Here is a 22,673-nt window from a genome sequence, read left to right on the forward strand (position 1 = left end):
AGACCCTAACTTAGCACAGAAGTGCAGGTAACATTCTAGTAATGGGATGCTTTTTTTTTTGGTCAGCCTGGACACAGGAATATGCTGCACCTAAACTCCAGAAAATACCAATGATCATTGAGTCAAAAACTCAATATTCAATTTCTGTCTTTAAAGAATCCTGGCTAGTCCTTGTAGCTACCAAAACTTTGAAATTACAAAAAGAGCACTGGAGCTTCAGGGAATCTTATGCATCTCTTGTAGGTTGGCTTGTGGCAAAAGTGCCCTGACTCAACAGACTCCATTTTTCTGAGTGTTGGCTTGAGAAGCTTTAGTGTGATGTGGTTCCCTACCCTCCCAATCCCCTACAGCTGTGTTCTGAACCCCATCTAACCCCATCTGGAGAGCTCCACAGTTATCTGTGGCCCCAAATTTTAGGCAGAGGAGGTAAGGAAAAAAGATGCTGTATTCTTCACCTCAGAGAGAGGCAGTGCTGTTGTACCTAACCAGCCTTCAAGGGGACACAGAACAAGCTCAGCTCACCACATCTGCACTGCTCAGTGCACTTTGTATGTCTTACTGATAGAACTTGGTTTTACTGGCCCAAGGGAGCTCAATGGATTTCCTCACTAAAATAAAGGGGAGAATGCTGGTGTGTTTGTATGGAATTAAAAGAGCTGATGTGATATTAAATTCTTGGTGGTTAGATGATAACCAACTACTTTTAGTAGTTACAAAACATAACAAAAAATGCCAAAGCATGTCTCCTTCATAAAGACTGGGATTATATGACGTACTCTATTGTTATTGTTTTGAAAAACTGAACTGCTGGTTCAAGCAACTTCGAGGCTAAATTCATGAACTTAACAGATTGCAATGTTCTGTGTTAAAAAAAAGCTTTAAGTCTCAAGTATGCAAGGCACTCAAGATAGCTCTGAGGGAGAGGAGGTAATCCCATGATGCCCAGTAATTGGGGCATTGTCTAAAAGTGCAGTGCCCTTCCTATCTCCCAGGAGAGGGATCCACAGTCATCACTTTCATTAAAGGATTTGAATGCCATTCACCCATGGCAGCCCATCTAAAAGGTAACTTATCCATAAGTTACCATCTTACCATCCATAACTCCATCTTCAAAGGTAACTTATCCATAAGCTATCATGAGTATCAGGTTCTCTGTGAACTACCCAGTAGTCTGGGAGCTGGGACATCATGAGCCTTAACTTGGTGACTGGGTGAGCACTCAGCACTGTGAACACCTGAGCAGTTCTGCACCAGCCACATGGGCTAGACATGGGCCCTGAGGGCTGAGTTGAGCAGATGCACCTTCTTATGGCTGTAGCATGTTCTTTCTTCCCAAAGAAACCTGCACCATCTTTAAAGAGAACTAAGATAAATCAGTTCTTAAAATTTAACTACACAATAAAATTATTAAACTGCTTTTGTGCATTAGGTCATTTGTAGAAAAGTGGTTCTCATCAAAGACTGTGACATAAAAATCAGGATTTTTAAAAAAAACTAGTATGAGAAACTAAAGAGTGTCCTTTTAAGAAAATAATGGACCAGGCAAGAGAAAATAAGGAGAGGTAATATGTATTCTGCAACAACTGGAATGTTTTGTTCCAGGGATAAATCAATCCTCATATTTTTAATTTAAAAAAGGAATCAAGTTTGCAGTCCTACTTTGCTGCTGGAAGAAACATGCCATAAGGAACACATTTTACTGTAATTTACTTCTGTCCATGCAGCCTCATGTTGTGCTCTTCATTGGACCTGCTCCCCCATGGCAGGAATGAAAGACAGGTTTAGTAGCAATTGTGGCAGACACATCCCTGAGATGGGAAGGGACTGTCAGGTAAAGGTCAAGCAGCTAAAGAAACTAACATTGAGACTGCTCAAGTGACGTTCAAGGAGTCTGACAATGCTTTATCTTGTGACACAAATGAAAAAAAAAGAAATCTAGGGTAAGTGGCATACAGATGATCATTAATCACCCTCGTGTTACATCTACTCACTTTGTTGGCAGAACATTAAAGCTCAGAATGTTGCAAAACTTCAAGCTAGATTATCCCAAAAGTTTGTATATGATGTAATTTTCTGTTACAGACAGGTCTTTGGTGATTCAGATAATCAGCCTTGACAATACTTATAAATTTTCGGAATAATCAAGCTGAAAGTTATTTCACTACTTTTTAATACTACAGTAAAAAACAATTTATCATTCATTTTTATAGTCTTTCCTTTACTTACCTTGTTGGTAAGATTCCACCTGTTGATGTTCCCCTAGTGTCAAAAATGCTGGAAGCACCAGCAGAGCTAACTTAGCTCTTCTCCTACTCTCACTAATATTTGTATCCACTATGTTAATAGTTCTGCACTGCTGCTTTCCCCTTCAAGCTCAAATGCTTACACACACAGCATTTGCTTGAATCAGACTGTGTGTTTTTCTGTAGTTAGTTGCAGAGCAATGCCTGTCAACAGCTGGAATCCAAAACCAGGCCTCTGATGGCAAAGTCTATGGACATGAGCCCCAGTTCTGCAAGCCCCCACCATGCCCAGCACGTGCTCCACAGCCAGACAGCTCTGGTCACCCCACCAGGCCTGCCAGTGAGTTTGCTAAGGGTCACATGCTTGCATGACAGAAAATGAGGTGGTTCTTCCTATCATTTTCTATTTCTGATGCTTCCTCTTATGCACTTGGCTCTTTGAATAGTTCCATCTGCATACAATGTAACTGTTCAGTTTAAAACTAGTGTGAAGTTAAAAACAGTCCAGCCAGAGGTATCTCTCTTACACAAGAGTAAAGAAACAAGGGGATTCCATTTCATCCAGCAAGCCCCAAATTTCAGGCTACAAACAAGTAATTAGGGCACAGAGCATAAGAGGACAACAAAAGATGAACTGAACATGCACACTGAGGGAAGGACATGAGCACAGGCTACAGCAACTGACAGCTAGCACTGCTGCCTGCCACCAAACACCCAAAAATACCCCACTAAACCAAACCCAAACAACAGAAATGAAAAGCTATTGATGAGTATCTGCATTAATAGACATGTGTTTACAAACATTGAAAAGTTTTTATTTTATAGATAAATAGCATGGTGATTTTAAAAGTTGAGAAACAATACAACTTAAGAGCTCTGACTCCCCAAGATACTATTAGTCAGAGTTTATAATTTACTCTTACTCCAGCACAGTAAGATGGCAGCTTCCTCCTTTTCATATTGCACTTAGAACTCAAACCCTTCTTGCAAAGGCTACATTGTTTTCAGGTCCTAGCACCAATGCTGACAATTGAAACCAGTGTCTCAAAGTATCTCCAAGTGCAAACAGAAAGTTTAAGGTATTGGAACTGCCATGCTTAAACACAGCAACAGTGAAAATAGTGTTCTCTTTCCAAAGCAAGAGAAAGACAACTTTCCAGGATTCCCTTAAAGCAGTCAGAAATAGAATAGCATTTGTGATGATTAGATATGGACAATCACATACAGCTGAAATTACAGTCAAGGAGTTTAGCTCATAATTCTTTTGAGCCTACTGCTTCTGAGAAGTATTTTGCACGGTTTTCATATTTGTTACTTCCATCATGGCTGGGACAAAAATTTAGTTCTCAGAAGAAACAAAAATGGACAGAAAGAAAGAACAGATTCAGTCTTATTCAAAATATGCTATTCCAAAATAGCACTGAAAAATAGAGGTTGAAACTATGGCAAAGAAATCTCAATGGAATTTCAGTATGACTGAAGAAATTTACATTCATTACAAGAATGAGAAGAAGGTACCTTACTTCTTTGAATTTCTGGAAGAAACATGATTATCTGTCTTACAACCTGTTAGTAGCATCCCCTAAACAGTTAGCTTTCCCAAATTCAAAGTTTTTCCTAATATATCAGTTGTCTTGGAGCACAATTTCCCACAATGTCTGAAGTGAAACTGGAATGGCCATAAATTTCAGTAACTTGTAATTTTATCAAGGAAGATGATAGGAGAAGGAGACAAAAGAATTTTTGTGCAGACTACAAGCCAATGCCAGCATAGACTGCTTTTGATGTTGTAGGAATAGTTTAAAACACCAAGCTCCAGGCCTATGCCACTCCTCACTGCCTGCCTACTACAGTGTGGGACTGTTGTGACTGAAAAGTAGCCTACCGCAGAAAAAAATGTACTTTTTCCCTTTAAACGTTTGCACAAACTTTATTCTTTGCTTCCTGTTTTTGTATCTAAACTTATTTTTAAAAAATTCATTTAAAACAGCACTGATGTGGATAATAAAAAAAAAAGAAAAAGCAAAGAATTGCGTTAAGTGCAGCTTTTATAATCACATTCTTAATTTCTTTTTTCCTTTTACATTTACCACAAAAGAAGTATCTTTTCATTGATTTCACTCCAAGGAAAAACATAGGAAATCACTTTTTTTGCACAGAGGAGTAAAGTTGTGGACCAGAAACTTGTTTCCCCACAGGACATTTCAGATGGAGAGTTGCAATTTTGCATCATTAAGGCAAAATGAGGAATACTTCCATCACATGTCACACAGGTCTCTCCCACTCTGGCCACCGGACAGATCCATAATTAAAAACCTTTGTAATTACTTGTTTGTTTTAAATAGAAAACAGTCATTCTCTTCATTGCTTATCAGTTTGAAAGAAAAGGCCCCTTCCGGCCTTCACCCAGAACTTCAGTCTTGTGATTAGATCAAGCAAATGCAATTGCTTCCAACCAGCAACAGAAACTAGCAGTTGAGCTAAGTGTCAATTAGTTGTAATCTACTGATCTGATTAGAGGCCTTCACAAATGTTTGGTGCCGATTGCAGATAACAGCCAAGCAGATAGGAATGATGCAATACCCAACAGTTTTGGGATCAGCTCTCGTACAGGAATAGAGGAACAGGAACATCTGTAAGTACGGTATTAAAAATATTATCGTCCACAGCCAGAAGGGCAGGGATAGCAGTCGGACTTTTAAGGAGTGTGTCCATGTGGTTCCTTCCTGTGGCTCCTTGGGGTGTTGCTGAATGTGCTCCAGTGCCAGTTTGTTGTAAGTCTCATTGATTTCAAAGACATAATAAAAAGCTGCAGCACTGGCTAACAAGTACAGCCCCACGCCAATCCAGCCCATCCTCTGGCGGAAGTTCATCATTCTCCATGCTCTGCACCTGCAACAAAAGGTGACAGAAACATTCAGTACAGCTTGCAGAGAGAGGCAACAGATGAACCTTGGTTTGCACATGTTAACTTTCTATAACTTTTCATTGCACATTAGTTAAAACACACACATCCACTTCTGAGTTTTCTCTACATCACAGAAAATCATTACTCTGCCAGCAACAGCTTAATGGCAACAACATAAGAAGCTCCACCGATGGCTCTGGGTGGTTTAGGGCCTGCTGGCTATCAGGATATACCTGGCTTAAGCCAGATACTCACAGAATAAAACAAATGTCATCAATTGGGTAAGTTACTTACCCCATCTGCCCTCAATGCCTCTACACATAATGTGAGATTTTCTATAAATAAACAAAGTTTGGAAAGTTCTTTGATGCCTGCAAGACAGCCAGTAATGGCACCATCCCTGCTTGTCTGTGGTGCAGCAACATCCTTTTCCATTAAGCCCTAGCTGAGTGCCCATTTATGAACCACAGAAAGGGATGCTTTCAATTTGAACATGGCTTAGGCTGCACTAAAGGGACATACTTGCACAAATTATTGGAGGCCCAGAGACATTACTGGGCTCAATTTGAGCTGCTTCAAATCTCCAGCTGGCTGCAAGGGTCAAGGTGACTGGAAACACTCTTCAAAGCAGTCACTAACAGTTCAGCTGGAGTGTACCTCCACACAAATGAAGTCACCACCTCTTCCAGTCCAAACAGCCCTTGCACAGGGCAGGGAGAACCACTGCTTCTCTGCACCTGATTGGGGTTCTCCAAAAAAACCTGCTTTTTCAGACCTCTGGGCTTTTACCTTTTGTACCTTTTCCTACAGAGGGTAAAATCCATCTATGTAGTGCTGTTTTAAGAAAATATATCAGGCCTTTAAAATACCACACAGAAATGCTTATTGAAAAATGAATTATGCATAGAAAACAGTAACAATTCATGGAAGCATTAGAGAATTTACCATAAATTATACAAAATCATGACACCATTCTAAATCACCCTTTCTGAGCCAGACTAATCTGCCAGTTTTGTTGGCAATCCTGATTTTACATAACTGAGGGATATTCTCAATCCTGAAACGACCGAATGATCAAGACAGCCCTAGAGAAATTGTTCTGGCCCTCAGACTCCTGCATTCATGGTGGCTAAAAGAATCAAACATTCAGGGACACAAATACCTGAGAAGGAACAGTAAATACCTGAAAGGGAACAGTAAATACTTGAGAAAGCTATTGTGGATTTAAGTAATGTCAACTTCTCGTTCAGTTAACCCTTCTACATAACTCAGCTGCACGTTTCCCTTTATTACCCCGAGTCAATACGTTTAGTAGAACAACTCAAATTGTTGAAAGGAATTGTTAATCTGTAAGGTAAAAACTTGAACGCCAGGTCTGCGTTTACCCGCTAAAGAAGCCGCTGGCTGTTTTTCCAGCAGTTCGGCATATCCGAGCTGGCTCACGAGTTGTCGCCTTCGAGGAAAATAAACCGTCACAAGGTATGTACATACTGAAAACATAAACACTATCAAAACAGCAGCAGATTTAAGCAGGTAAACATCAGCGCGTTTTGATCCTGCCCTTGAGCAGCAGCCAGAAGAGGAGCCTTAGCTCCCGGTTATAACGAAAGAGGCTGAGCTAACAGAGTCTTCTCATTGTTACTCTCCGTTTTCAGACCCAGCTCCAGCCTGCAGCTTTTGGGCACACCCGCGACGTTTCTCGGACCCCTTCAGCCCACAGGGGCTCTCCCTCCGGCGACCCCCGCGCACACCGCCCGCCGGACCCGCGCTCCGGGCGAGCCGCGCTTCGCCGCCGCGGCTCCTTCTGGGCGCCGGCAGCTCCTTACCTTCCTCCGGCCGAGAAGGAGGGAGCGGGAGGGCGGCGGCGGGCGGCCCGCTCCCCTCAGCCCGCGCCGCGGCGCCGGGAGGCGGCGAGTCCCGCGGGCCCGCCCCGCTGCCCGCCCGCCGCCATGGCCGCCCGCCGGCACCGGCACTTCCGGCTCGGCCCGACGGCTGCCGGGGCGCGCGCTGCATCCGGGGCGGGCGCCTTGGCCGGCGGCCATCTTGGCTCGGGCGCGCGCCCCTCAGCGGCCGGAGTGGCCTCGCCCAAAATGGCGGCGTCGCCCTGAGGCCGCGCTCGGCTCCTCGCGGGGGACGGACATAAAGTATGTGTGTGCCCGCCGAGGGAAGTAACAACAACGATTACTAAGGAGGTTACAACGGAGACTGAAACAGTCCAGCAAGTGGCAAACGTGTAATGAAGCCCCAGTATATGCTTATACATAAACATGATGTAGTGGGTTATTTATATCAAATGAAATTATCAGAAGATATTATATGCTTATTATCCCATAGCAACGGGGGTTGGGAACAGGTCATCTTTAAGGTCCATATGTCTCTATGGTCTAGTGGAGAAAAGCTTTTAGTTACGCTAAAAGATGGTTTAAATTGGCAGCACAATTACGCGCCCAGGTGTTTGCTATGGAATGACGGCGATGATTTTGGGAGAGTTTGTGAGAACGTGTTCGCCTGACTTCAGGAACTGGGATGTGAGCTCCGTTAACGCCGGTTAATGCTGAAACTTCATTGTGTTTGCACAGAAGTGAAAACTTACTAAATTGTATCATAAAGTCATGAGAACACTACGCTTTCTTATTGTGAAAACAGTAGTGGCCACAATTCACTCTCATCAGCTCTTATGAAGTTGAAGGGGGCTAAAAAAGGATTTTAAAAGAAATGCCCAATAAGAAACAAAAGTTGCTAAAGCAATGACTATTTTTGTTTATGTGTAAATACTTAGGATCTTCTGCCACTTTTCTTGGGGAGGTAGCAGGTGCATGTGACAAAGTATATAAGAGCTGCTGCTAAATCAAATCTATGATGGATTATCCTGCTATGTTTGGTGTTTCAATGAAAAACCTTAGAAGCTGGTGGTTTGGATTATAGTCAGGACAGCTGATGAAGAAATGCACGGAGCTGCAGCTATCAGTAGAGAAAAGGGACACTTGAGAGCCCACAAGAGTCAGAAATACAAATCCCCTGTCATAGAGCAACTTCATATTAAGTTGTACTGTTTTGGGTTTTGTTTTATGGTGTTGGGTTTTTTTGTTTGCTTGTTTTATTTTGGTGGTTTTGTTGTTTGGTTGGGGTTTTGGTTTCTTGTTTGTTTGTTTGGGGGTTTTGTTGTCGGGGTTTTTTGAATTATTATTATTGCTTTAATGCTCATTGAAGGCCCCAAAGTGACACAAGATGGCGCCCAGAACCACAGGCAGAGCCAACCTGAGCAACGCCCTGACTCCCAGGTCAGAGATTTTACACTTTACTTCAGTTGAATGAAGATTTCATTATCTTTCCTGAATTTTAAATAAACCTAAATAAACCACTAAATTAGTGTAGTTCTGATGACAGATGTAGGTATGAATTGCTACCTAAGGTAATTACGCCTGGAACAGTTCTCTCAACTAAATCCCATTCTTTCCATTCTTACAGGTGGTGAGTTCCCAGTTGATCTAAAAGTGAATAAAGCTCCTGTGTGGCTGACAGACCTTCCACTCAAGCATGGCTATATTGCATTTACTTATGTTGAGGTTAGAGGTAATGATGAACCAGTTTATTTTAAAAAACCCTCCTAGATGTCAAAGAGAAGGCTTCCAGTGCAAATTAGTATGTGACTGTGTGAATGTATGGCTTGGCAGTGGATACATGTGCTAAGTGTAAAGCCTGCATTTGCACTTGAGTTTCCTAAGAAGAATCAGTGAAATGTGGACCTTATTCCTAGTTAAGAAGCCTGTCTTTTCACTGAATGGTTGGAGTTGGAGAGAGAGAATGGTTTAGGATTTAACCTGCTTGTAAACCATGTAGGTTAAAAGACTCAACCAAGGGTCTTCTGTGATAAACATAAAGCCTGAGATTGTGGCTGTAAAGAGAAGGATCTAAAAAATTTGAAGAGTTATAACAATCACAAGCTGCCTTTGAAAGCTAAGGCATAACATCAGCGTGATTTGTAGTATTTTTGGGCTAGATCTTAATCTGTATAAATTCAGTGTTATGCTTAATTTCTGCCATAGTAAAGAAGGGACAGAGTAAATAACTGAGGGTTCATTGGTTGGTTAGTTTTAGCAGCATTCCCCTGAGGGGGGAGGGAGTAATACCAGAATTAGTAGAACAAGAAGCAACTGTTCTCAGCTTTAGACAAATTCCAGTCACAAGTGTTGGTAATAATAAGGGGAAAGAACTCATAACTCTGCATATTGAAATGAGAACATACACCTGGTGGGACTCAAAAGGGTAATATTCATCTTGGGAAACCAGAGAAGATAGAAGTCTGCTGAATCCAAAGGAAATATTATTTCCTGAACAGAATCAAAGAATTAATCATGGGATTTTGCAGCATTAAAAAAGAAGTGTTTGACCTAGTTTTGACATGCAATGTATTTTTATAGAAATATTTGGTTTATTTTGAAGGTAAACAAGAGAAGCAATGGAGCAGCAAGAGCTGGCTGCTCCATAGAGGGCAGGAGCCAAGCATAATAACACAGGTGATGTCCCACAGCCTTGTAGGACACTGATTTGTGATTCATCTAGAACATCACAGTCCTGGATCTTTTCCTTCTTAATCCTAACTCTAAACCACACCTTTGGCTAGAGAACTCTTAGGATCCTTACAGACTGCATATATCTTTGGATGCCAAGGAAAAAACTCCTGTGAATTTTTATCAGTGAGTGCATGAATGCCCAAGCCCAGTCCCACAGAGCCTGAGCAAGGCAAGCAGGGAACCTTGGATTCAGACAGGAGTACAGAGCATCAGGCAGGAACAAGGCAGGAGCAAGGTCAAGATGTGAAGGCAGCCCCCAGGCTAGGGTCAGATCCAGTGAGAACTAGGGTCAGACATCACCTAGCAATTGCCATGAAGGTCTGTACTGACAAGAAAAGACTGAGGGCAAGCTAGGAAGTCAGTCTGTGACTCCAGATCCAGATAAACATGGCTTGGCACAGCCATGGCTGAGCTGTGGACACGTGCTGATACAGGTCAGGCATGAAAGCACAGGGCTTGGCTGAACTGGGGTCCTGAGCCCATGGCAGGGGTCAGGTGAGGATTGTTGGGGCCATTAAGGCCTGTTAGGATGCTCAGGATCCTGACAAACTACATAGGATAAATGAGAGTTGACAAGAGGAATCAGAAGGGTTAATTGTAATCTTTAAGTCAAACAAAGTTTTCATAACTCAGTATTAAGAGAAAGTCTTTCCTAGCTTAGATTTTGGCCAAAATAGAAAAGCAAAGGTAGAATACCTGAGATGATTACAAAATCAAAATTAGCTGGCTTTCCAAATGGAAGGCAGAAGCTGAAGGACAGAGTGCATCTCACATCCTTGTTGGTAGATCTCATGTTTATATTTAGCAGAGTTGTGGTAGGTTCTCACTGACAAGTAATCAAGAAGTGAGACTCTAATAACAGAGACATTTCTGTCAAGATGGCATTTGCCTTCCACTTTGTAGGACACTGATTTGTGATTCATCTAGAACGTCATGTTCCTGGATCTTTTCCTTAATCCTAACTCTAAACCACACTTTGGCTAGAGAACTAGGATCCTTAGAGACTGCATATATGTTGGGATTCCAAGGAGAAACTCATGGGAATTTTTATCAGTGAGTGCATGAATGCCCAGTGTTTCTGCAGCTTGTAGCAGTTTCATTTATTAGATGTTGTTACAGTGAATTTTGTAGTATCCTGTTATGGTGTAATAAGTTGTTTTGATCAGTTTCTTATAGTTTAGTGTGAGTCAAGAACATTAGTTTGCTTCAATTAATATGTTTTATTTTATGTTTCATGAATCTTTGATTTGTGTTTTAGACCTTTTGTTTTTTTCTGAAAATAAGGTTATAATCTTCTGAGTTCTTTTTTTTCTTGGGTAGTTGTTTTGTCTATACTGCTGTCTTTCTTTGATTTTTTTGGATACACCTGTTTTGTTATAGAGTGTGGCACATTCATTTCGGAACATGCAAGAAACTTTTCTATAGGATTGAATTTTTATATTTTATTTTTTCTCATTTTAAATTGAAATAGTATATTTGCTTGGTTTGGCTACATTGACCACATGAGAAAGAGCTATTCAGTGAGCTGAATGGTGATCTTTATCACTTTTGACTTACTTTGTATACTTTGAATTTTTGGGACCTTAAATTACCTTAATCTTAAATTCTCAGTTCCTGAAATTCTGCTTCTACTGTTTGTTTTTTGGCAGCAGCCACATCTGAGTTAAGCTTCAGGCAATCGTGTTATCCAGCTTCTTTGAATACCATCCATACTTTGTTCCTATTTGTAGAAATATTTATCATCTTTCCAACAAACTTTTTGATATTTACAAATGGAATAGTGATCTCACGCTCTCAAACATCCACAGTAAACATCTGCCAAAGGAGGAATTACACACTACAACCCTTTGTCAATGTGCCTATAAAGAACTGAGTCTTTTATGAAGAAGGGCCTTGGTATTTTAGACAGAACTCTTCACTGCACTGGTGCTCCTGTTCATTACTTACTTCTGAATGCACACCTCATGGCTCCACTGTTCATTATTTACCTCTGAATGTACATCATGGCTGCACTGTTCATTACTTACCTCTGAATGTACCTCATGGCTGCATTGTTCATTATTTACCTCTGAATGTACCTCATGGCTGCACTGGTCATTACTTACCTCTGAATGCACACCTCATGGCTGCATTGGTCATTATTTACCTCTGAATTACACCTTGTTCATTGTTTACCCTCATGGTTGCATTGTTCATTACTTACCTCTGAATGTACATCATGGCTGCACTGTTCATTACTTACCTCTGAATGTACCTCATGGCTGCATTGTTCATTACTTACCTCTGAATGCACACCTCATGGCTGCATTGGTCATTACTTACCTCTGAATGTACCTCATGGCTGCACTGTTCATTATTTACCTCTGAATGCACACCTCATGGCTGCACTGTTCATTATTTACCTCTGAATGCACACCTCATGGCTGCACTGTTCATTATTTACCTCTGAATGCACACCTCATGGCTGCATTGGTCATTATTTACCTCTGAATGCACACCTCATGGCTGCATTGTTCATTACTTACCTCTGAATGCACACCTCATGGCTGCATTGTTCATTATTTACCTCTGAATTACACCTTGTTCATTGTTTAGCCTCATGGCTGCATTGTCTGTGCTAAAACAATTCCGGCCGGAAAGAGATAAAATCTTTGCTTTTACCTTCTCCTCTGCAGCCAATTACAAAGTGGCATCAAAGTTGAGCAAGAACTGACAAAACATACTGAAAGGATATGGGCAGAGATGTTTGGTAACTGACTATTCCTCTCTGTGGCATTTATTTAAACAGAGGACAAACACAATTTATGCAGAAGCAATGCAAATATTGATCTCACAGCTCCACTGATATGACCCAGCATTGTACTGGCCTAGGAGGAAAGAGAACTTGCAGAATTTTTGTCAAACTAGTTTACAGTTATAAATTGCATTTTAAAAAACCATTATTCATTACAATTTATTGTTTTTGATGAAATCCCCACAAATAATATAAAAACCACCCAAGTCCACTTCCAAAGCCACCATTAAACTCCTGAGAATTCTGCTTTTCCATGTTTTCAACTAAAGTCATCTCATACCACCTGAAAGGAACAGTTATTAAATTTCCATGCCGAGTCCATATATTCGGTCATATAAACAAGTTAACTGAAAAATGACCCGTGTTAAGAAGAAAAACAGAATCCTTCTGTCCATATAGATAGTCCAAGAAAAACATCTGACATCTCAGAGTGACTGCTCCATCCTCACAAGAGGAGTGATCTTTTTTTAAATTTCCACTAATTATCTATCCTTCAGCGGTGCTTATGTGCAGCAAGTCAGTCATACCATAGAATTATTGTAGAGATTTAGTTATTGTCTCTTCTGAGATTCCCTATACCTATCTTGCTCTAGACTGTAAACTGTATGCAGCAGGCAGTATCTATATTTAGATTTTCCAGAAACATAACTTTCTTTCACTAAACAAATAGTGAAAGAACTCAGTTCAGATCAGGCCTTTTCCCAAGTTCAAAGGATCCCAACTTTTTTGCATAGACCAGGATGGAGGTTTGGAGGAGGTAGACAGCATAGTGTTTAAGATTTGCAGAATCCAAACTTTCAAAAACAAGAACAAAGACCAAAACAACAACAAACCAAAACCAAACAAACAAAAAACCAAAGAAGTTTCAAAACCCCAACAAAACCAAACCAAACAAACATAAAGAACTTTGTGTGTGTGTCTTTTAGGAACCTCTTCCCTCTGTCCTGTTAGAGCTTAGGAATTATCCATAGTTGCTAACATTAAAATGTACTGCAAGAGGCATATGTGTAAGATATCCACCCATATAATGTGAGGCTTGAGAGGTTCTTAGTGTCAGAAATGTCTGCATAGATTATAAAAAAGCAGAAGTTGTCTGAGGCAATGGGAAATCACAGTCAGAGGCAGGCTGGATGCCAGAAATACCTGATGGTTTATCCAAGCTCCAAACCTGCAGAGCACCTCGTTTCTCATGGAAGTGCTCGATATCAGCTCAGCTGAGAGGGCCAGCACCAGAGGGGAGGCTTTCATACAAATCAACTGGAAGGAAATCTTCATCCTCATCTGTAGGGAGGGCTCCTGTTGTTGTCCTGTTGTTTATCTTTAGTGAAAGATAAAAGTCTGTTCACTGTAGCTGTGAAGCTTTTAAGTACTCACTTACCCTATTACCTGAATTTGCCTTTTTCTGAAGGCCATGCTAGAGGTCTGTACCAGAAATCAACACAGAGATCCGGAATGACTTGAACATTCATACAGAGATATTAACAGCAGTTGATGGTTACTCTCAAAGGGAAAAATTCAATAATTTATCCATAAGCAAGTATTTGCATTTCATTTAACAAAAGCACATTAAGCAGTATTTGCAAATCTTTAAAGCAAAAGTCATTATCTTTTTTCCTTACTGTGCAGAATGTTTAAGCTGCTGCTCTGTGCTATATAAAATGAAATTTCAGTAATGCCTACTGTCATATACTCTGTCACATAATTCAAAGTGAATATTTAAATATCTCCAGCTTACCACATTTAGTATTGCATTTGTTGGCATTCTTAAAGAGGGGAAATGTCCACTTCTCCACACAAATGTATGCTTGATTTGCCTTTCACCAACACAATGTAAACATAGTCCTTCCTCATAAAAACATGAAGGTACTGGGAGAGTAAAGAAATACACTACTATGAGACTATAAGAATTATAAGTACATCCAAATCAACCCCTTCTCCACATGAAAAAGTATCTGGCTTAAATTAGTGTGTCACTGTAGGTGCATTTCTGCACTGCTTTGTTTAATAGGAGTTAGAGCACCTCCATTCTAAAACGATGCCTCTACACAGTGCAGGACTTGTTTGCCAGGAGTTTGTAGTGTTGTGGGTAACTGTTTCCAGCTGAAGTGCTTCACCAGTGAATCCAGTGCATAAATGATGATGTTGCAATGGTCTGTGATGCAAACTTAAACCTATCCTGATCTGGGTGTTGAAGCAGAGGTTACCATTTCAAGGTTCTTTCATCTTCTATTCTGTCACTCCTTTTTCACCAGCAAGAAATTATAATTCTCAGGTTGTTGGCAAGTTTTTGAAGTGCTAGTTCTAAGTGCTCTGGCAAAACAGCCTCTGAAGCAGTAGAAAATCTTTAGCTTGGTAAAATTAGGCAGCCTGATACTTTTCTGGAGTAGCTTCACACAGCGAAAATGCTTAGAGACTTGGTTAGCCAGCCCGGCACTGGTGGGTGAAAACAGCCACCCTAACCTGAGGATCAGTGGAACAGAAGGTGTAGATGCCCCTTCTCTGGAAATCTGCACAAATAAGGCCCCCAAAACCCCACCAATGTCAGCCAGGAACACAAGAGTTTTGTAACTGTAGTAGAGTCTGTGACAGCTGCAAGTTCTCCTTTCCCCAGCTGTGTGGAGAGATGGAAAACCAGTCTTTTGGGGCTATTGTCATTGATAGCAAGTGGAGATGATTAGCAAAGAGTTCAGGTTTGAATTCTCGCAAGACTGAGTAGGTGAGATCCTTTGACAAGACCCACATGTGTATTATTCTTCCCCACCCCAATCCAGGCTTCATCATCTTCAGAAGATGTCCTACAAATTGTGGTCAATCCTTCTGGCAGGCTCTTTTGGTTTGCAGAGTAGTCAAAATCTAACCTGAAACCACTATCAGCTTTACCCTCGAGACATCTGAGCTGACTTCTAATTCTCTGGCTTATAAAACCATTTTCTTGAGAGAACTCTATAGTCCAAGTAGCTGAAAAATTGCTAAAGTGCTTGAAACACTTTTATGTGTTTCATCCCTGCCATCTAAATGGTGGCATGAGGGCTTTCCTCTGGTTTAGGGTGTTCCTCAACCTGTCTGACTTCTCCTAGCAGGCCTCCGTGTAAAAAAGAAACCCACTTCATAGGCTTGGTGCAAATGGAGCAGAAATAACCACTACACAAAGTTCTGAGAGCTCAAGAAGAACATTCCTCTAACTTTTCCTCCATTTGATTTGTTTAGCTTGTTTTCCAAGTAAATAAAAGAGAGAGTGTGTATCTATCTGCATTTATTGCACAGTTTCAAAAACAAGTACATAGACCTCTTTGGGCATTGAGCTTCTATATGTATTGGGACAGTTGGCACTTGGGTAGTGATGAAGGGAATAGGTACAATGTTAGCTCATCCCGTAGCAAACAATGGGAATCTTCATAGGCACAGGTTAGGACAAACTTTTCATCCATGTGAAAAGCTTTCTTCAGAGGTCACACCAGAAACTGAGGCTCAAGGCAAGCAGTCTTCATCCATTCAGTCACGAACATTCCTTCCCCTCTCCAGAAGCTCTGAGAGAAGGGAATATCCCAAAGGGCAGGATTGGCATTGTATGTTCAACTCTAAAAGCTGCTCTTGTACATGTGATCCATTAATATGAAGCACAGAATTGGCCTGTTCAGAACCACTAGGAATATTTGCTGTGATCCTGCCAATGGAAGTGTCCCTTTTAGCTGTCAGAAAAGTGACTGGGAAGCAATACCTGTGCAGGCAGCTCCAAAATGACACTCTGGGATTGTAACAAGTCCTGCATTCAGATGTGCTCATTGCCTAAGCTTTATTTACAGACTGTCAGGCACTGAGTATGTGAGATAATAAATTTAATAGCACAGTGATACAACAAGTATGAATGGCATTTATCATCTGTGCAACTACAAGTGTCTTACAGGGTCTAGGCAATCTAAAATGTCTGAAAGTTTGTGATTCTAAATGAGCTATCTATTTCACTTTACAAGCCTAAGCATCTAATAAATGCTCAGAGCTATAAGCAAATTGTGGTCTCAGTTGATTAATTCCAGCTCTTTTTGTTGATGGTGGTTTGGCTTGGCTTTTTTTTTTCCTTTTTCCTTTTACATTACAGCTGATTAGCTCCTGTTTTCTAAGACTTGTCTCCTGAACTTCCAGTTCTTTTCTACATGACCTTCTTCTTTCAGAAGGGCATGCAGTAGGAGGCAGAAATGGGATGTTACAGGACAGAGTGTTGGTAATGTGGAGGAGATGCACATGTATAGTTTAATCCTTGTATATGAGACTGGTACTTGAGCAAAAGGAAAAAAAAAAGCCTCTTTTGGTTATTGAGTGTGGGGATTAGATAATGTTTCAGAATGCACTCTGAGTGGGAAAAAGCCAAGGATGGGGGATGACTGGTGGAGCAAGACAGGTTGTGTTCCTGCCTCTAGGAGAGTGGTAAGTAGGAGTCCAGTCAGTGCACCATTGGTGTGTAAGTATGAAAGGTTTGGGAGCACAAGAGGAACAGCACCTGACTCAAAGCAGGCTGTGCTTCTAGATTATCACCCAGAAGCATCTTGAGTTAACTTCAGGACAGTTGTGGCATGTCCAAAAGAACTCTTGTCTGTCCAAGGGAAGCTCATTTTGGTTAGGATTGGGGTTGTTTCCAAAAGCTTTTCTACAACTTGTTGATGAAGCTTGAGTTTCTTCTGTGTGTCACTGACAAAAATGATGTATTTCCTTCTGCAACATCCTCATATACTGGGGATACTATCAGATGGATTTGGTTTGTTTGGGTTTTTTTTCTTTAATACACTATAGTTAGTTGGTTTTGGAATACTGCTGGCATGGGCTTTGGAAATGCTTTTCTCCATCTATTCTTTTTGCACTTGTAAGACTGTACATTGTGGCAGCTTTTGAAAAAGATGGAAATTGCTGCCCTTCCCAGAGAGGAAAGCCAGTATCTCCTGATGGGGCTGTACAAAATCAGCAAGCACAATGGCCTGTGAACTGCTGGTGAACTCTAAGCATTTAAACAAAACAGGAAAAGGGTCCTCAATCACTGGAGCCATGAGAAGAAAGTGCAAGTGATGGTGTGGCCCATTCCGGATTTGTATCTTTCCTGTTTTGTCAGTTTTAACAGTTTAAAATGTTCAACTGTAGCCCCAAACAACTCATGGAAATGGAGAACCACTGGAGTGAGGACATGTTCTTTAGGTCACCTTGAACATGTCCTCACCAGGAGAAGCAAAGACAGATGTAAGCCAGCAAAATATGGGACAATAGTGGTAGGATTCATATATGTCCAGGTCACTTTATATGAATTTATATACATGAGTTATGTGTCCATGTCAGTCTGATTTACATTCATTATATTAAAATAGCTACTTTTTTTTTTAATAATAAATTACAGCAATGCAAAATATGTGGTAAGATGGCTCATTTTGCTGTAAGCGTGCTCCCACAGTTGTTATAGGTACTTAAAACCACCTGATTAAAAAATCACAGCTATAAGCAGAAAAACTCTCTTAGCATGAAACTGTTGGTGGAAAGCCTCACTGCAGCCTAGTCCTTATCCAAGTCTCAATCCAAACCTTGATAAACTGTGAGGTCACCCAAATCCTTCAGAGAACAATCTTTCAGGATTTCCTTGCACATAAAGTTTGAATCATTTTAACTACACTGAAGCAACCACCAAAGTATATCTCTCCATATGTCTGCATTGACAGAGTTTGCATGAGCATTATTTCCACAGAGCTGCTTGCCATAGTAAAAGGCAAGACAGCTACAGTAATGTAGCTGTGTGTCTGTGTCCACAGTTGGGTTTTGACTAGCAGAAGTTATTCAGTTTAAAAAATCTGCTCCAACTGACATAATTATACTGGCACAGGACTTTGTCATCTTTTGTCTTGGTCACATAGATTTTTTTTTTTTGTGGCTTTAAATTCTTTATTCACTGGTGAAATGCTTTCCTGGGCTTATACAGAGTCTGTCCCCAGCATGTTACATGACAAGCAAGCAAACTTGGCAGCCAGGCCTTTTCTTACTTTCCTGCAGCATACACATTCATCAGAGCTCAGGACAGAAAACTTTTTGAGCTTTAAAGTAAGCTTACTTTTTTACATAAAGTAAGATGTACCTTCTCATAAAGGTGATTTCCTTGCACTTTCAAAAAAACCCTTAGTTATCCTGTTTTCATGGCTGGAACAGAAGAGCTTGCTGTGCTCTCAGTGTGACAGGTGGCCATCTAAGCAGCCCTCCATTGAGGCTGGTGCTAGCTCAGGAATCCTTGAATGGCCCTGCATGGGCTGGTCATCTGCCAGACATTGTTATTCTCTTTTGTAAGGTTTTTGAGCTTTTCTAGCTGAATTTCTTCTTCTGATCTCTAAAAGGTTAGAAATACCAAAGAGCTGCAGGCAGTACTCAATAATCCTTCTTTTCTTTATAAAATCAGAATACTGAAGCATAAACTGCATAGGTTGTCAGGTGAGTGGGGGAGTAGAGGTGAACCACTCCTTCCCCATCCCTGCTGCTGCTGTGAAGTAGGATTGCCACCAAAAGAGACAGTTTGATGCCTTCTCTTCCTGGCTTCTTTTTTCCAACCCATTCACTGCCTTGTGCCATTATAACCAGGCAGGAAAAAGAATGGTGATACAGACTAAGGAGTTGGTTTAGGCTAAGACTGAAATACTGTTGGCAATTTCTGGGTTTGTTTAAGTCCGCCTAAGTTCCTGGCTCCCTTATTCTGTTCTTGCACAGCCACATAAGCACATGGACTGTTGTGAAGGAGGGTGTGGCAGAAAGTGAGAATAAATGTCAGCTTCTGGAGGGACTGTGGCTCTGAGCAGCAACACCTGATTTAGCTGTCTGTACAATAACTGTCTGATTTCCAGCTGGCAAGGCCTGATTTCCAGCTGTGCTCTCTCCACAGGCACCCAGTCCCTCAGAGCAGAGCAGCTGGGCAGCATCAGGTGCTAGAAGGGTCCCTCCTGGGAGCCATGACCAGAGCCCCACAATGAGCAGGTGTCCAGTGGCCCTTGGCAAGGGATAGCCGTGCTATGTTTGAATTCAAACATCAGAAATGAGCTTTCACCCCCAGGACTAACCTTCACTGATTTATCATTTAAAAGCTGCTGGCCAAGAGCACAGTCAGAAAAGTTTCCAGGCAATAGCTGCAGGCATGTGTTTTGCCAGAAACTGGGCAAAAAGCAAACATAAATTGTAGAAACTTAGCTTCTGTCATGCACATCCTCTAGTGAACCACTGTGAAAGAAGTCTTATTTGTCCTGTTGATGAATCTTGCAATGATTAAGCAGTTGTAGAGGTAGCAGAGAGCTGAGGAAATGGCAGCCCACCATGCTTCTCATACATTTATCTCTGGTTGCCTCACTGGTGATGACAAGTTCCACATGCTGTGTGGCACCTGGACTACTCTTTGAGTCTCTCTCAGGGCCCAGAAGCTGCAGTGCAGCACATGCAGAGTGTTCCTTGTGTTCCCTCCTACCTACAACCTCACTCCAGCAGTGCTGTGTTAGCACAGGGTCTGACTTGGTGGTTTGGCTGACTGGAGAAAGGGGAGACCTGTTCTGATACAGAAGGCTCAGCCCACCCTCCTGTCCATCCACAGCACAGTAACAACTGTCTTGTAATAATTAAAAATGCAAATAAAAGTAAAAACCCCAAACTGCAGGCAATGTAAATCACTTCACCACCTTCTTTCTGCTCATTGCAAAAGATCCTATTGTGACTTCTGCCAGGTGCTGAAAAATAATTCAAAAAATACTGAGAAAATATACTTTGATAACTAATTAAGTGGAGATGTCTCATATTATCCTAAAATGAATTTCCATGGAATTTCACTAACTAACATTGCAAGTATCCAGCTTTGTCAGAGCTCCTGTATTTGTTGAAAGGGTTAGAAGACAAGGTGTGAGAGGTTCCAGCTAAACAAGGGAAACCTGCTTTGGCCTGTAGCTGAAGCTAAGATGAAGAGGAAGATAGTTCTGATTGCTGGAGGGCTCAAGATCCTAATCAACCCTCACCCCTTTAATTAGCATGAAGCAGCTCATGAGCTGCAGCCTACAGAGTTGGGCCACAGAAAGTCACAGGAATAGTCAGCTTGCTCCTGATCAGGAATTGCATAAATATTACCCTGGGGCTTCCTGCGGTCACAGGTTTGGCATTGCCTGAACAAGCTCTGCAATGTAAACACAGGATTGTAATTTATTTAGCAAAATTGTACAGCAAGATGCAGTGCAGAGGCACATCAGGTAAAATGTTTCCCACATCTGCAGTTGTTCAAGGGTTAAGATTCAAAAAGTATAGCTTAAAATGAAGGCATTTCCCAGCTTTCTCCTTCCTAAGATTGAACCTGGTCTTTGATATATGTCATACAAGTTTGTATTGGAACAAAGCAAATTCCTCCTTTTTAGTGCATGTGCTTCATTTCCACAGGAGTTAGGAATGCACAACACCTCTAAAAACCTGCTCTCCTGCATCTGGAAAAAAGTACATAAATATTTCTGTCTCTGCAGACTGTGTTTCAGATTGGTCTGAAGCCATGATATTTCTTAAAGAAAAAAACATTCAGAAATAAATAATTTTGGTAGTTGGCTTCAATAATTTCATATTTCAATACATGCATATTCTATTCTGATACAAATATAAATTTTGAGCTTAATATACTGATGCAAATTTTAATAAAGTCTAAAATAAGCCCAGTGAAATGATAGCTGAAATAAAGCACTGATATTGGCAAGAAAAAACACTTCATAACAAGAAACCCAAGTCAATTTGTTTCAGGATTCTTATATTAATATGATAATGTTTGATAAAGTCTTGTATTTTTGAGTTACAACTTTTTTCCAAAATTACCATGCTCCCATAAAATGTTCAAATACCAGTGAAACATTCTGCAACAGGAATCATGTTGTCAAAGTACATTTACTAATTCTAATTACATTAATTAATAGATTGAAAAAATGTGTGAATATGATTAAGATAAAAAGCGTTCGGTAAAATAAAGATTAGAACAAAGCAGTGGCAAATAAGATGAAGGAGAAAAAGAAAGCTATTTATTCCTCAAAGCAGCCACAAATGGAGAAAACATATTATGATACAAATTTTAAAAAACCTTTGGTATGAGGTCTTTGCAGGTGGTTCCATTCCTTGCCTATTTTCCCATATACCCTTGGGTCAAGATGACTGCACTGTTCATGTGAGTAATGACAGGAATGTTAAATGCTTTCTACCAACTCCCTAAATCAATTACCCCTTTCATATTTCGTAGGGCTTTCACCCTTTCCTTTGCATGGATACTTCCACCAGTACTTTTTTTATTTTCCAGTACTCTGCTGGAGTTATAAAACCGCATTTGTTGTGGCACTGTGAGTCAGCAGAACTCGCTGAGCAGTTCCCACTGCACAGGGCTCCAGGGCTGGTTTCACAGAAAGCGTCATCACAGAAGCATCATCTGCACCTCAGCTCAGGATTGCAGGTACTGCAATCCAACCCCTCTCTGGAGGACATCGTTATTGTAAAGGCCGTGCTTTCCATTCCTGGAGAGACAGAGAAAAATGTTCAGACTGAAAATGTGATCGTTTCAGAAGAAAGGGAAAAACAAAAACGGGGAAATGATACTTTGCTATGAGACAGCACAGTAATTCAGACTGAAAGATTCTTCCTCTAAAATGAAGCACAGAACACCTGCCTCATATGAGTATTTAAGGATCCACAACCCAAAAATTAGAATGCCAGTCCTTGCTTGCATTGCCTGCCTTCTGCCTCTTGCAAAAGAAAGTTAAATATCAGATAGCCATTATTGCACACTCTGTTTAATCCCTGCAGATACTTGCAAATTCTGGAAGAAGGCTCTGCAGTGAAGACTCATGTTTACTTGGAACATTTTTTCTGTGAAAGATGTACTTTCAGGAGCACCCATAGGAGGTGTAAGTACTGTGTACAATGTTCCTCCCTAGGAAACCAAAATCCCTGGGGCATCCGCGGCCACGCCCCCGGGCCCCGGCCGGCCCGGCCCAGAAAGGGGCGCTGTCTCTTTAAGGCGGCGGCGCGCGCGCCCCCTGGCGGCGGCGGAGCGGAGTCCGGGGGGCGGGCGCGGCCCCGCGGTGCTGCGGCGGGGCGGGAGCGTCCCGGTGCCGCCCCGCGAGGTGGGTGGGAGCGGAGCGGAGGGG

At 41.3% G+C, this 22,673-nt stretch overlaps 1 protein-coding gene and 1 long non-coding RNA gene across 3 annotated transcripts; one reads left to right on the plus strand and one right to left on the minus strand.

Moving 5' to 3' along the window:
* Positions 1-3,036: 3,036 nt before the first annotated feature.
* LYSET (lysosomal enzyme trafficking factor) lies at positions 3,037-7,060 on the minus strand. 2 transcript variants are annotated; one of them, XM_063160080.1, is made up of 2 exons: positions 6,978-7,060; positions 3,037-5,135 (listed from the first exon to the last, which is right to left on the minus strand). In XM_063160080.1, exon 2 carries the CDS (start codon positions 5,117-5,119, stop codon positions 4,724-4,726), a length of 396 nt encoding a protein of 131 aa, XP_063016150.1. In that variant the 5' UTR covers positions 5,120-5,135; positions 6,978-7,060; the 3' UTR covers positions 3,037-4,723. The 2 variants fall into 2 exon arrangements, with proteins under 2 accessions (XP_063016150.1, XP_063016149.1); XM_063160079.1 differs by lacking the exon at positions 6,978-7,060 and adding an exon at positions 6,537-6,670.
* Positions 7,061-7,235: 175 nt separating this feature from the next.
* Positions 7,236-22,430, plus strand: LOC134419762 (uncharacterized). The gene is made up of 5 exons (XR_010028145.1): positions 7,236-7,384; positions 8,362-8,432; positions 8,620-8,724; positions 21,830-21,979; positions 22,330-22,430. It is a non-coding gene; the product is annotated as an uncharacterized LOC134419762 (long non-coding RNA).
* Positions 22,431-22,673: the final 243 nt, after the last annotated feature.

This window comes from Melospiza melodia, chromosome 6 (genome assembly GCF_035770615.1).
Source record: "Melospiza melodia melodia isolate bMelMel2 chromosome 6, bMelMel2.pri, whole genome shotgun sequence".
In the NCBI taxonomy this organism is placed as follows: domain Eukaryota; kingdom Metazoa; phylum Chordata; class Aves; order Passeriformes; family Passerellidae; genus Melospiza; species Melospiza melodia.